This window comes from Punica granatum, chromosome 7 (genome assembly GCF_007655135.1).
Source record: "Punica granatum isolate Tunisia-2019 chromosome 7, ASM765513v2, whole genome shotgun sequence".
Classification (NCBI taxonomy): domain Eukaryota; kingdom Viridiplantae; phylum Streptophyta; class Magnoliopsida; order Myrtales; family Lythraceae; genus Punica; species Punica granatum.
This window is the reverse complement of record NC_045133.1, coordinates 12,121,363-12,136,399: the sequence shown is the minus strand read 5'-3', so window position 1 is coordinate 12,136,399 and position 15,037 is coordinate 12,121,363. Positions and strand designations below refer to the sequence as shown.

Below are 15,037 nucleotides of genomic sequence, written 5' to 3'. Positions count from 1 at the left end.
ACCATACAAAGCATTTTGGCTCAAAAGAATGCTTTAATAGCTATGGTACCATATAAAGAGTGGACCACATCTGCCTATGCAAGGGATTCTAGGAAAAAAAATATGCCGAGCTTATTATTGACTTGACTCTGGGAAAGAATGAGCTTTTGGTTCGTGTCTTGTGCATAGTGGAAAGTGATGATAAGCCTATGGTGGGTTATTTTGATGTAATGCATAAAGGCCGAGCTAAAATTTTGAGAAGATTCCACAGAAGAAAGAAGAGAGTTGAGCCTTATATTCGAATTATTGATTCTCTATAGGATAGGCTTTTTCATAAGAATTTCCGTGCTACAGGTTATTGGATGAATCCGTGGTATCAATATAACTCGGACGAGATAAAGAAGAATAGGCTCACTATTTCTAGTTTATTAGATAAGATAGGAATGTTTGCTTTTGAAAATTCAGAGTAGCTATTCAAGTTAAACAATAAGATGAAGTATTTTAGAAATGTTGAAGGTGATTTTGATTGAGTAAGTGTTGTAGCCAATTGCACTGTAATGGCACTAGGTACATATTTATTATCTCATATTATTTAATGTCTTATTTTATTGAATTTTATGTTAGTTACTCTATCTTAATTAAATTAAATTTCATAATTTCAATTGAATGGTAAATATGCTTTGGAAGTATTGTTCCAAATTTAGAAAAGTTAGCAATTCATGTGTTGAGGCAAACTTATAGTACTTCGGGATGTGAGCGCAATTGGAGCATCTTCAAACGTATGCATTCCAAAAAGAGGAACATATTAGAGCATCAAATGTTGAATAATCTAGTATATGTCCATTATAATTTGAAGTTGCGGAGAAAATATAATTAACTTTCTCTTGTGAATTGTCTTATGGTTTTCTTTATTTTGTTTCTTTAAGTTTTACTATTTCAAGAGGACATTTTTCGATAATACAAAAATTATATGAAAGGTTGAAACTACTATCCCATTGATCATAAAATGTTTGATACTAGCGCTGCTTGGGCGTTTCAGGATGAGCCTCTAGCTTTGTAAAAGTAGTAGTTTGGGAAGATGCGTAATCCAAGTTAGTCAAGTAGAATGTAATATCATTTCAACATAATTATTTGTTATGCTTTACTTTATTTTATCTAAGTAAACACGTTTTTGTGATACAAAGGACTGAATTTGGATGAACTTGATGTTAATAATGATGATGAAATAAATGAGGGTTAAGGAATAAGTATAGACGAAACCCCTACAGATTCTTGCAATGAGAGATCTCTATTCTTGAAGGAGAGCATGCCACGTCATCATTTTTCACAAACCCTCGACTCAATATTGAAGAGTGCCTTTGTGTCCCTACATTAAAAGTACATAATGTTTTTTTTCCAAATATCTATCATTATATTCATGCTCATAAAAAAATAAAAACATTATGGAGGTGTCAACTAAGGTACGAAATTACATGAATGTGCATATAAAAAAGAGCATATTTGGGACATCTACACCTGCCACATCCGAAATAACATTGAATGCTTTTAGTACATAAATTACATTTATTATATTGCGTTTGCTTAAGGAAAATAATTATGAGATACCTTCATAACTAAAATGAAACGTCACAACAAAAGCCCAAATATATCCGATATATAAATTCAAAAATTCAATTTGCAAAATACCCGTGCAATGCGTGGGGAAAATGACTGTAAGTACAAATTAATTTCTAAACAATAAATCACATTCCATCTCATGAGCCCCGGGTGGCTCGGTAGCTCAATATGCTCGGAGAGCTCAGACCCTTTGTGATCCTCTCGGCATCATATCTAAGCTGATGATGCTAGATTTGGCCTCAATGTGGTCGGATTCAGTTTTGCCGGCTCAAAAAGCGGCGGGGAGAGAGTCGTGGTATCATTGAAGGTTGAAGTCTCGTGACAGGGACAGTGGAGGAGTGGCAGTTTGGGTGCCTATTACTTATTAGCAATTCCAATTACATATGCGTAGTAAAGCATGGCCATTCATATCCTATTACAGATGATAAACTCCGTCCGTAATTGCTATAATAATTATGAATAAAAACAAACACTTTAATAAGAATTAACTTAGGGTGTATTCAGTTCTTACGAATAGGTATTACATTACGGACGTATTACATACGTAATATCTATTACTTGTTTATTTTGACCCGTAATCATAATCGCAATTACAGATGGACTTACTTATTCATAATAGACCCCGAAATGTAATGCCCCATCGGCACCTCCCTATATGTAATAGGTTCTATGCATACGTAATAGGAATGAAATGACCATGAACTATCATTCAAAATTTTCAAACAAACCACCTCTCCGCCACCAATCTTCACCGCCGCGACCCCTCATCCATTGATGCCGCAACCAGATTTTCATCTCTAAGGATGGTTGCCCTTGAGCCGATGAAGCCAGATCTAGCATCGGTGAGGCATGATCTGGCCTTCTCGAGCTAGATCAAGCTCGAGAGGCTCATGGAAGGTTTGAACGCCCGGAGACATGCCCAGGGCTACAAGCCCCATGGCTAGGATCGAGCTTGAGTCGCGAACCCAGTCACGAGGCTTGCGAGCCCTTGGTTCGATGAACTTGGGCTCAGGGGCTAGAGAGAGCTCTGGCAAAACTAGTGTCCGTCTCCTTTTTTAATTATGTTGTTAAATTTCAGTTTTTATATTTTTAATAAATATTATATAATTTTTACTTTTAATAAATAAACTGTTAATATTTATTGGGCATTTCCATTTTTTTATTCAAAACCTCTTCGTCAATTCTTTGAACCCAAATTTGAGAATTGTAATAGACATTTCTCATATTACATCCAACCAAACAAATAAGTTTAAATGCAATTTTTATTCTTTTATTTAATAATTTATATTTATATTCTCTAATTATTACATTCACCGTTAATTTCATTACAGTATAAACTTAGCATTAGTAATTGATCGGTAATGGAATTTCCAATACACCCTGGCAGAGAGGATTCTTTAAACAAAGCATCCTTTTGCGCCGAAAATGGGAATCGGAAGTCGGTTGGTCTGGGAAAAGAACACAGGCAGACCGTCCGAGGCTTCAAACTACGGAAGTAAAACCGGTTGGGCCTCCGTTCCCTTATCTTCTTCGTCCTTCCTCCTTTCACCACCACCACCTCTTATCTCTTTCGCCCTGTCTCTCTCCATCATCAATCCCCTCTCTTCATCCTTCTCTCCCCCACCCCCCTCCGTTCCTTTCCTCCCGTTAAAGGGCAACCCTCCTCCGGCCTTCTGGATGAACTGAACATTGCAGCAGCTGCTGCTTCCATTTGCAGAATCGGATGAGAGCAAGCCGGGATTTGTCGTATTAGTGTCGGTCGGTGCTTCCGGGCAAGCAGGAAGATGTCCTGTCTGCTACCGCAGTTCAAGTGTCAACCCGGCACTTTCTGTATCCACTTCAAGGGTGCCCTCTCTACTGCTCCCCATATCACCATCCGTAAGCACTATCTTCTTCTTCTCCTTCTTCATTTGCTGAACCGTCCGTGCCTAGTCTTGCTATGCAATTGAATTAGCTTTCAATTTGAGTTCATCGTTATCGGGTTCTTCCAATTCATTCGGCTTCTGGGTTAGAGTCATTTCTATTCAAGTTGGCTGATAGCGTCCTCTGGCAATGCAAGATAGGGATGGGGGAAAAATTCTCCCTTTTAGAGTGGCATTTGAATTGTAAGGGGCTAGTGGGTCCTCTCTCCATATGGGCAAAGTTTCTGTGTCATACTTGGCTTGTGTGTCATGCTAAAATTACTAATCGTGGTTGCCAGTTCTTCTTATGTTGCCACAGTCGAACTCCAACTGACTTGTTGAGTGTCATTGTTACTGGAGAAGCAAATTTTGCCAATCAATTTGTTAGGTTATGTATGATCTTGCAACTCTCATTTTTCGGATACTAAAAGCAGAAACTGCAGCTTGAAGGGTGACAAATTCATTTTACTCCTGGTGTCGTTCTCACTGCAATTGCCTTTGCTGTCAAGTCCATTAGGTTTTACATCAACTCAAGGCATCGACCTGAATTTGCATATGATCGGTTTATTCTGTCTAAATCTAGTGGCTGCTGTGCATAGACAACATGCGTTGTAAATGCAGTTATCATGGAGACTACCCATTGACCTTAGTATAACATCACAGTCACACTTGCAGGAATTCTTAAATTAATCCACGCATTAGGGAACATTTGTCAAGAGTTTGTTCGTGGTTGCTGGTATTGATGTTGTTTTTCTATTTTCGTCTGGGTTCTAATGAATTTTCCTGAAGAAAAAATGAGGTTCTGTTTAGCGAAAGACCATTATTCTTGGACATTTAAGCTGTGTTAAGAAGGGTACATTGATAATGTCAACAAATATGTTTGTTGCAACTGTTGTATTTTCTATTGTGGGCTTGGAATTTTGCTACATCTGTTTTTCAGTAATTTGGTTGGTGCAATTCTGCAGAGAGAAATAGAGAGCACACTCACTTCCATGCGCAATGTGCTTTGTCCACTTCATCAACAGGCTCATCAACTGTTGTCCTTGATATGGAGAAGTTGAGATTGCCTTCTTTAGAAGTTAATTCAGATCCTTTTGCTTCAAACAGAGCCTGGACATATACTGGAGCAGTTGGCCTACCCCCTGAGGTAAGAGCTTGCTACGCTTTGTTAGAGCAAGTCTGTTGTTCTCTGCCGGAGATGTTTATATGCTATCATTTCAGCCAAAAATCGTTTTTGAGTTGTGGGTCTATTGCTGTTTAGCTGTAGCGATCGTTTGTACAAACTTGAGGAAAATATTCATGCTTGGTTTCTTGTGTCTCTTAGGAAGTACTTTCAATACTCTCTAGCCAACTTGAGGTTGAGAACATGAAATTGGTGTAGCTCTTTAGCTATTATGGCCATCATGACTCTTTCTGCTGATCTAGTCGCAACTTTCTATCAAAACAATCTGCTCGTTGTTAAAAACAAGCTCTTTAGTCTCTGCAGTTATTGAAGTATTTTCTGACTTTATTTAGAAAACATTAAGCTGTGCGCTTTAGCTTAGTTTTTAGGTGTATTCACTTCGAGTGTCCATTTTATTCAGAACTCTTTCTGCAGGCAAATATTGGAGCAGCTTTAGCTACAGAAACACTCTTCGCGAGTGATGAAGCAGTAATAGCAGCAGCTGCTGAAGAAGCAGTTACTCTTGCAAAGGCAGCTTTAAAGTCTGCAAAGGATGCTGCACTGATGGTTAAAAGCATTAGTTCCTCAAAATCTAGAAATGTACTAACAAGTTCATCCAAGTTGGATACTGGTCTATCAAAACGGGCTGAGCTTCAAGAACTAGACCAAGCCCGTTTAGTAAAAGAACTAGTGGAATCTGAAGGTGGTCTTTTTCAGGGTGAAGATCTCGGCAAGTACTCTGTGAAAGAATGTGATGATTTGGAGCCAACAAATGAAGAGCTTGAAGATCTGCAAGAAGAGCTTTTGAAAAGCATAACTGTGAGATCGCATCGCCAAACAGAACGAAAAGCCAGAAGAGCGAGAGCTGCTGAGAAGTCTGCTGCTAATGTTGTTTCTGTAAAAAGTGGTTCTACTAGTAGGAAAAAGCGTGCTTCTTTACAGGATGTTGACTATTTCGATCCACTGCGTTACTTGAGAGGAACCACAAGTAGCTCCAGACTTCTTACTGCCTCAGAAGAACTGGAGCTGTCTGCTGGAATACAGGTATCCTAGTGGCATTTTCGAGAATGTAAAAATCTTAATCTCGTAACTGAAACCCTTGGTCCAAAAAGTAACGAAAATACAAATCTACAAGATGAACTACTGGATTATCTAGAAACAGAATTCCAAAAACTTATGTTTGGACTTGTTTGTGATCCAATGTTTTCAGAAGTGAGCTGCTCTTGTCCTCAATTCTTCATTCAGTTTGTGAGAAAAATGCAATTGGAAGTATGTTTTAGATCGAAGAATATCTATTGGATTTTCTAATCTGGTGCTAGCAATTGTTAATTTCTCACTTATATTTTATCATGTGCATGAAGTAAACCTTAGACAAATGAGAGATTATTTTGGCTTTTGGTGTGTTTAGTAGAATCTTAATTTTCAACAGGACCTGTTGAAGCTAGAGAGGCTGCAGGAGGAGCTTGTAGACCGATGCGGTGGTCAACCCACATTTGCACAGTGGGCCGCTGCAGCAGGGGTTGATCAGAAGACCCTAAGACATCGACTAAATTATGGTGTACTTTGTAAAGATAAAATGATTAAAAGCAACATAAGGCTAGTTATTTCTATTGCAAAAAATTATCAAGGAGCTGGGATGAATCTCCAAGATCTCGTGCAGGTAGAGATTTACATGTTATTGTTTGTTTATTGATTTCTAAGAGCAACCTGTGCAAGATGAGATATTGTTATTGTTGAATTATGGCTTAACTATAGACGTGGAAGGAAAATTTAAGCTGTCAGGGTTTCTTCACTGACTCACAGGAAGGATGTCGTGGTCTTGTGAGAGGTGCAGAAAAATTTGATGCTTTAAAGGGTTTCAAGTTTTCAACCTACGCTCATTGGTGGATCAAGCAAGCAGTTCGAAAATCTCTCTCCGATCAATCCAGGACAATTCGTTTACCAGTGAGTTTTAATTGTATCTTGTTACTCATTTCCTCAATTTCTTATGCCATGTTTGATACGTTGGGACAGTAAAAAATGGAATGGAATCATTATAGAATATTGTCATGGAAATTCAATTCCTCTACCCCTTCATTCATAATCTGACATTGGTGTTGATCACTTCAACTAGAAAGCAAAATAGGTTTACCTAATATTCTTCTTGCATAAATAGGAAACAATAATTTTCGTGATGCTTATTTCACTTTTCATGATGTTTACCCCACTTTTTTGGACCATCAACTATTACATTCTCACATATAATATTCTCCTGGTAACAGTTTCACATGGTCGAAGCAACTTATAAGGTAAAGGAGGCGAGGAAACAATTGTACAGTGAAAATGGAAAACAGCCGGATAATGAGGAAGTTGCTGAGGCAGCAGGGCTCTCTATGAAGAGGCTTAATGCTGTATTGATGACTCCTAAAGCTCCAAGATCTCTTGACCAGAAGATCGGGATTAATCAGAACCTAAAACCATCTGTAAGTTTTCCACATTTGATTTGGTGTTTGGACTGCAACGTCAATTAGCCAAAAAGCATCAGCAGTGCTTGGTCTATTATTTGATCGAATATCTCTCTCATCAGTTTTCAGTCATATGCTTGTCAATTTATGTCTTCACCTTTTGCTGCAACTTAAATTGCAAATATTCCTTTTGACACCTGGTTCTAACCCTCTGCCCCAGGAAGTAATAGCTGATCCCGATGCTGAAACAGCAGAAGATCTGCTGATCAAGCAGTTCATGAGGCAGGACCTTGAGAAGGTCCTCAACAGTCTCAACCCGAGAGAGAAGCAGGTTGTGAGGTGGAGATTCGGCCTTGAGGATGGCAGGATGAAGACTCTGCAAGAGATCGGTGAGATTATGGGTGTAAGCAGAGAGAGGATAAGGCAGATCGAGTCTTGCGCGTTTCGGAAGCTTAAGAACAAGAAGAGGAATAAACATTTGCAGCAATATTTGATTGCACAGTAGGCCCAAGATTCATCCGATTATAGAGGGGTTCGAGAATCAGATAAAGCTTTTCGTTTCATCAGATCCAAAAAGCTTTCTTTGTCCATATTTTGTTGTACACATTTTACGTATTATTAATATCAATGATAACCTTTTCTTTTCCTTTTCGGTGGCAAAATAGGTGCAGTCTGTGTATCCTTGAAGTGACGATTAGCTGGGGAGCGAGAAAATTTATTCAATTAAAGCATAATAATCTATATATTCACCAGCATCTATATTATATATAAATATATATTAACAAAGTCTCGAGCTGGTTGCTAACACTGGCAGCACATGTTTAAGGACTTAAACCGAGCCCTCATGTTGTCACATTATCATTTATATAGTTTAAAGACATTTATATATATATATTTATTAAAAAAATTCTCATATAGAATATATGATGCGTGTGGAATGCAACACATTGATTTTTAGACTCCAAATTAACTCAACTAACTAGTAGATAGGGTAAGTAGAGGTCAATCCACGAGGACTAAGCATGTGAACTGTCTAAATTCGCACTTCTAACTAAAGGGGGAAAATATGCCGAGATCAATTAAGAAGAAAAAACTAATAGGAATAATAAAGCAAATATTCAAACTTTTGGATAAACAATAGATGAGAAACATTCAGTAGAGTTGAGAAATCCACCATATATTTGAGATCAATTATTGACAAAATTCAATTTGCTAGTTTAAAGAAGTTGATTGTGGAATTCACTCAAGCGGCCTAATTCCCTATCTTTCCTTAGTTATTAACTTAATTCGGTTAGCCTTGCAATCAAATCCCAACTAATAAATCAACTCCGGACTGCTCACAAATCCGATTCAATGGAGAAGATCTTGGGTGATCCTACTTCGTCAAGTGGCATAGGGAAGCACCAATTAAATTGCATGAAACAAAAAAATTGGTGTTAATCACTCAAACAATTGCTATAATTATTTTTTTTAAAATAATCTTATTGGTTCTTCCTCACCACGTCAATATGAGATAAGACCATTTAAGATTTTATCTATTCAATATACTATGATGAATTAGAAAGACATTATCAATCCTAACCAACAAACATACTTGGTGTAGTTCATTAAACCTAGATCGTGTATCACCATAATAAAAGACACTAACTTAATCATTCATATCTATATTATTTACTACTTGCGTTAATGCAATTATGGACTTAGAATCATTAACTAGCTTTAGACATCAAATTAAGCTGAATAGTTGGCCATTTACACAATAAAGCCGTCAATCATAAACTTTAAGAATAGCTAAATCATGAATAATCAAACATAACAAATATGAAATTTATTTAGCCCAAATCGAGTCTCATAATCAGAAATTCATGGCTTCAATCAAATTTCTACCTAATAGACGAATTACACACTCATACTCTAGAATGATAACACAAAGAAACTAAAGATAACGAAAAATCCATGCTTGCTCTCTTGTTGATGATGAACAGACTTGAAAGCTCGAGTCTTAGAGTGCGTTTGGATTTAGAGTTGAGTTGAGTTAAGTTTTGGTTTTAATTGGTTTATAATGATTAAGTAATGATTGTGTTGTTGAATTATGAAAAAGTAATGAATAGTTGAGAGAATTTAATATTAAAAAATAAATTAAATGGTTAAAAAAATTTTAAAAATGAAAAAAGTAATGATTGTGATGTTAAATTTAAGATAAGTGGAGTTGAGTTAAAAAATTTTCAAAAAACAAACACACCCTAACTAATCTTCTTCAACTTCGAATTCCATGTAGAAAACCTAGAATGCAGCAATACACTTCTTTTCTCCTTTCCCCTTCTCTCTTCTGATCAACCCCTATTCTCCTACATATATAGTAGCCCAAGAATCCGAAAATCTCTCAAAAATGAAGAGATATGTTTCCGATGTAAGATTCATAGATTCTTCTCTAGAAAGTCGAGATATCTTCAAGATTTCCAAAAATATTATCATCAAATATTCTAAATATCTCTCCTAAACCACGTGGATTAGTTCAAGCGATTCGACAATTAATCCGCTTAGGGAAGGTCTCGGGTTCAAATCTTTGTGAATCCAAAAAATCCACGTTGGGAGAGCTTTATCTCTTAGTGGACTGACCCGGCTTGACTCAATTAGTCGGGGCTCAATTGGGTTTCCGAATATCAGGGTTCACATTGAAAAAGTAAATATCTCTCCTAAAGCTAAAGAGATATCTTCCAAGTATTTTGGCCGAAATAACTGATCTGGGACAGTCTAAACTCAAATTCGTGGATCAGAAAAACTACTCCATAATTAAACTTCAACTTGTCGTATCTTCCACATCCAAACTCCAATCGACGAATTGTTTGAACCGTTGTGCTCTTAACTAAACAAACTTTCTAACCATATGTAATTTGCACCACTTGGTCGAGTTTAACCTGTCCAAAAGCACTAAGAATTTGGAAGCTGCAAAAGATCAATCAAAATGAATCAAAAACTAAAAGCTCTCAAATCCTACCAAAATGCAAATGAACGAGAATTAAACAAAACTAACCAAAAACAAATCATAATCTAACTGTAAATAGAGTAGAACGCAATCAAAAGTGAAAGTTGAGATAATAGATATATGAAATTTCTAGCACTTATCATTACCCTAATTGAATATATTCGTAATTTTTCCTATTTAATTATTAAGGAAAATAGATATATAGTGAAATATACAGCGTATATAGATGCCATTTTATATAGTGGAATACAATATATATATATATATATATATATATATATAGATAGATAGATAGATAGATAGATAGATAGATAGCGTTTGTTATTACATATATTATAGTGGAATATTTTAATGAATAGGAATGGATTTTTTTTGTATTTAGTGGAATAAAATAAATATATATATATATATATATATAGATAGATAGATAGCGTTTGTTATTACATATATTATAGTGTATTTAGTTATTCAGAAAACAATTTGCATGATTTACTAGTATCAAAGAGAACTATTCCGAGGATAAAGGCCAAAGAGTGATCTTTGAACGCAACTACGCATCACCTAATAGTGGTTGGTAGGTTTGGGTATAGCAGGACTTGAACCTGCGACCATTAGGTTAAAAGCCCAATGCTCTACCAACTGAGCTATACACCCAAAAAAAGATTTAGTATTAAATAAGGATTGGTGCGGAAAAGAGGGGGGCCCTCTTCTTCTCATCATATTAAAAGGGCGCGGCTCTGTATGAGGCTCGTACTGCAGAGCAAGCGAAGAAAACTACAGGGCGCGCGTTAGCGCAGCCGTTTTCTTGCAGGAGTGCTAACGCGTGCCTTATTGAAAACTCAAGGAAAGCCTTGATCGATATGATAAAGATGCGCTCAAGCACCCAACCTTTCTCTAAGTTGTTGGTAAGCTTCCAAAGCTCCTTCCTTCAGCTGGTGCGCAGGAGCGCACTTCCCTTTTCCCCAACCTAGGTTAGGGGGTGTAATGAATAGAGATCTCCCGCCAGAAGTCTTCTCTTCCTATCACTTCACTTCGTTCGAGAGATCTGATCTCATCGGACCTCACCGGGCCGCGCGAAGGGGAAGGAAGGGATGGGTAGTCCGGGAACAGCAACGGGAGAGGGCTCGTAGCCCCCCTCTCCCTCTTCCCCACGCCTATTTGTTCCCCGGGCCCCGGAAAGATGCGGAACTCTTTTTTTTTTTAAGAAAAAGATGAATGGATAGGGCCATGATACATTCCGGAATATTGTAAAGGTTAATAGACTCTTTTCGTCCCCTTTTCGATGCCTGCCTTTCTTTCCCATGACGACTAGGAACAGGCAAATCAAAAATTTCACTTCGAATTTCGGACCTCAACATCCTGCTGCTCATGGTGTTTCACGATCAATATTGGAAATGAACGGAGACGAATCTTTGCCATTGGAAATGAAATTAAGCAAAGACTCTTATATCCATACCATAAGGAGTTGATGAGTGTTTTAGCTCGGATCCCTATGGATGGGACCTTTGATCAAGTTGCGCCCTTAGGCTCAAAGGCCACTTTTCTCGGAGGTAGATTGCTTCAATGAATCCCTTGTGTATTAGAATAGAAGGCTAATTGATGTCTCACACTTGCTTGGCAAAGGACCGAGAGATGAGGGCATGAACGAAGCTGCATAGAATAAGAAGACGCTTTGGGACATGGGAAGGGGCAAAGCATTGGCTTTGTTAGTGCCTCTCTTTCTGTATTGGCCTTGGCGCTCCTTCCTTGATGACATCACCCAGCCCCCTTTCGGGCGATTGTAAGCGCCGATGCCTCGCTGCTTTCTGCGCCTCGTTGAGGGCTCTATCGAAGGTATCGATCCCGAGCATAGCATCCGCTTAACGATTCTTGCACCCTTAATTTCTCTGCCATTAGCTAAGGTACTTTGCATTAGACTCTTCTCGAGTTCTATTTGCTTCTCGAAGAGCGTTCCTTCTTTCCCGAAATTACTTCTTTTTTGTGCGGCATACCTTTTTTTTTATTTTATTTAACATGAATACTTTCTTTCAGCATCATTAGCTTAGCGGGTGGCATTTGCCTGCTGAGGCTGGGCGGATTCCATGGCTGCTTATCACTTGATTGAGCTGCTTTTCCTTTTACTATCATCTTAACCTGGTTGGTTAGTTGGAACCAAGTGAATCGCTTTTGTGGTTTAAATGCTGCTAGCCCCAATGCTGCTCGCTTTTATTCCGGTGGATCAATGGGTTGCCGCACCAGCCTCAGATCTCGACCCGGCAGAGATACTGCCTTCTATGTATGCCTTTGCGGGTGATACTAATGATCCTACAGCTCGTATAGTATAGAAAGAGTTTCAATAGCAAAGGCTGGTAGCATAAAGGTCCAACCAATGAATGCTCTTATTTTTTCCTCTTCTCCATAGGGGAATCGATGAGAGATGTGAACAAAGGCTGCGTAGGCACGAGTATCAAAGCTTCAGTCCCAGCCTAAACGCCCCTTATGGTTTCGATACTAGTACCAGCAGCTTCCCTACCACCACCCCATCCTGAAAGAAAGGCTTGCACTAATTATGGTCTACCTTGGTAGATCAGGTCTGCGATCGAAGAGCTCAAGCTCACTCAGTACGTCACAAGATCGGTTCGTTCATCCATTCAAACACGTGAGTGCCTGCCCTCATACCTGCGAATACGAGACAGAACTATAGCAAGCAGCAGGGCAATGCTAATTCTTTCATTGTTGAATAAAATCACCTCTTCTCGTAGATTTTCAGCAACTACCGAAATAGGATAGGGCGAGACCTTAGGCCATAGGATCTGTCTCATCGAAGAAGTTGTCGACCAACTTAGTCTGACTATTCTTCTTTATTTCGCAAGACTCTTACAAGACAAGCCGAAGCTCAAGAAGTAGGGCTATCACAACAAAATCCAATGGCTATGGGGATATTGGTAGAAGCCTTACGCCAACTAAGGACCTCTTCTTTTACTATATATAGATTATCTTTATTTTTCTGCTAGATCCCATAACGCATAAGGCTCCAAAGCGCCTGTCGATAAGCGCAAAGCTGCTCGGGAAGAGCCGCTCACGAGTAGGAAAAGGTTCTCAATCATAGAGCTATCATCGACCAAGTGTTGTCACAAGCCATTGAGAGAATTCATTCACCATTACTCAACTCGGCATTAGCCGCCAAGACTCCTAGGCTATCGCGGAACAATGGACAATGGGAACTCTTATTCGCCGAGACCTGTATGAAGGTCTACCAAACCCAAGGATCCTAAAGTCATGCTAATCCCATTGGGCAGGATCTATGGAAAGGGGAGGAGTCGGTCAATGGAGATCCTATGCTGTTGAGCCCAGTCTGAGCGTATCAGTACCAATCTAGCAACAGTTACTTAGGGCTTTTGAATTAGCTCATGATTAGACTTTTGATGAGCTTTCTATCTAACTTAGATTCAATGATTTCCATCTGTAACTTATCATTTATTCGATGATGCAAAAATTCCTTAAAATCATAGAGCAAGTACATGTATACATCTTGTATTTTCCCATCAGGGTGGGGAATAAGATTCGTTCTCCTAGCCATTTCTTCGTTAAGCAATAAATAACTCATGATCTGATAAGCACTGACAGCAGCATCTTGAGTTATTGGTATCCTATTATATTCTTGAACTCTATCGTAACACAGGACCTTGGCTATGAACTGAAATGGATCACTAGCACCCTTTGCGAAGCTTATTAAACTCTCATCAGAAGCATAGATCAAACTCTGTTTTTCCTTATACCATTGAAGAGCATCATCATAAAGATAGAATTTCTTATACTTATATATATATATATAGATAGATAGATAGATAGCGTTTGTTATTACTTCTAGCGCTTGGACTTGCAAGCGGTAGAAGTTAGTCGCCAGAAACGAACTTCCGGACCGACTACAAGACTACGACTACTATACAAGTCATGAGCGATAGCGAAGCCAAGCCGGATAGGCTTTTTTATGTCGAAAGCCCCAAAACTAGCTATTAACTAGCAGACAACTAACGCAAGCCTACTCAACTAATCTCATAAGTAAAGGCCTGTTCGCATCGCAACTAATAGAAAAAAACAACTACTAGACTAGTAGTTGAATGCTCCTTCTTGTTCGGATCTTAACCGGGTCCGAGCTTGGAAAGCTCTATGCTGTTGGGGAACTCTGCAAGGGTTTTACCACCTTCTGGATTTACTATATTTGAGTCTTTGGAGTACTTTAGGATTATATTCCGATCTAGAGACTATAGTAGTGAATAATGTTCATGTTCCTTATGCTGCAGGTTACTTAGTGGTGAAGCCAGGTGATGATCTAACATCCCTACCTTCCTATTCTATTCAAACCTTTTTCAGTGAAAACAACATTACTTTTTATCCTACCTTTGAAGATAGGAGTGAAAGAATGTTATTTGAATTTTTATCCCATTTGGAAGAATCTGTGAAACAATATAGTAGTTTTCGTCTTCGAACAGTTTATTTCCATAATTTTGCCCGATTTGATGGTATTTTAATTCTTAGGTATTATGTTGATCGTGGTAATAAGTATAAAATCAAAACATTGTTGAGGAATCATAAACTTTACGAGTTGAAAGTTTATCTTGGCGATAAGTTATTATTACGTTTCAGAGATTCTTGCACATTACTGCCTAGCTCTCTTGAAACATTGGGAAAGACATTATGCCCTGAATTAGGATCCAAAGGTTCTATCCCACATGCGGATTTGTCTGTGTCTAATCTTCTGTATCTCGAAATTATTAAATTATGAGAAAAATTTTAAATATACTTGACCTAAATAATTCGGTGTTGGCCTTTATGATTCAATATTAGAGATAAAGCTAATTATAAAATATGTGGTTAAGGTATGTAATCGTTCTATTTTTTTTTTGCTCGTTATACCTCTTCTATTGAGCGTACTTTTGTTAACTAATTAATATATATATATATATAT

General features: G+C 38.1%; 1 protein-coding gene and 1 non-coding gene across 3 annotated transcripts; one reads left to right on the top strand and one right to left on the bottom strand.

Annotated features, from left to right (window-relative positions):
• The first annotated feature begins 3,030 nt into the window (after positions 1-3,030).
• Positions 3,031-7,765, top strand: LOC116214917 (RNA polymerase sigma factor sigB). 2 transcript variants are annotated; one of them, XM_031550418.1, is made up of 8 exons: positions 3,032-3,474; positions 4,463-4,644; positions 5,095-5,259; positions 5,377-5,703; positions 6,089-6,319; positions 6,463-6,603; positions 6,921-7,121; positions 7,324-7,765. In XM_031550418.1, the coding sequence occupies exons 1-8, from the start codon at positions 3,381-3,383 to the stop codon at positions 7,606-7,608; spliced, it is 1,626 nt and encodes a 541-aa protein (XP_031406278.1). In that variant the 5' UTR covers positions 3,032-3,380; the 3' UTR covers positions 7,609-7,765. The 2 variants fall into 2 exon arrangements, with proteins under 2 accessions (XP_031406277.1, XP_031406278.1); XM_031550417.1 differs by having other exon boundaries at positions 3,031-3,474; positions 5,095-5,703.
• A 2,905-nt stretch (positions 7,766-10,670) lies between these two features.
• TRNAK-UUU lies at positions 10,671-10,743 on the bottom strand. The gene has a single exon. It is a non-coding gene; the product is annotated as a tRNA-Lys (tRNA).
• Positions 10,744-15,037: the final 4,294 nt, after the last annotated feature.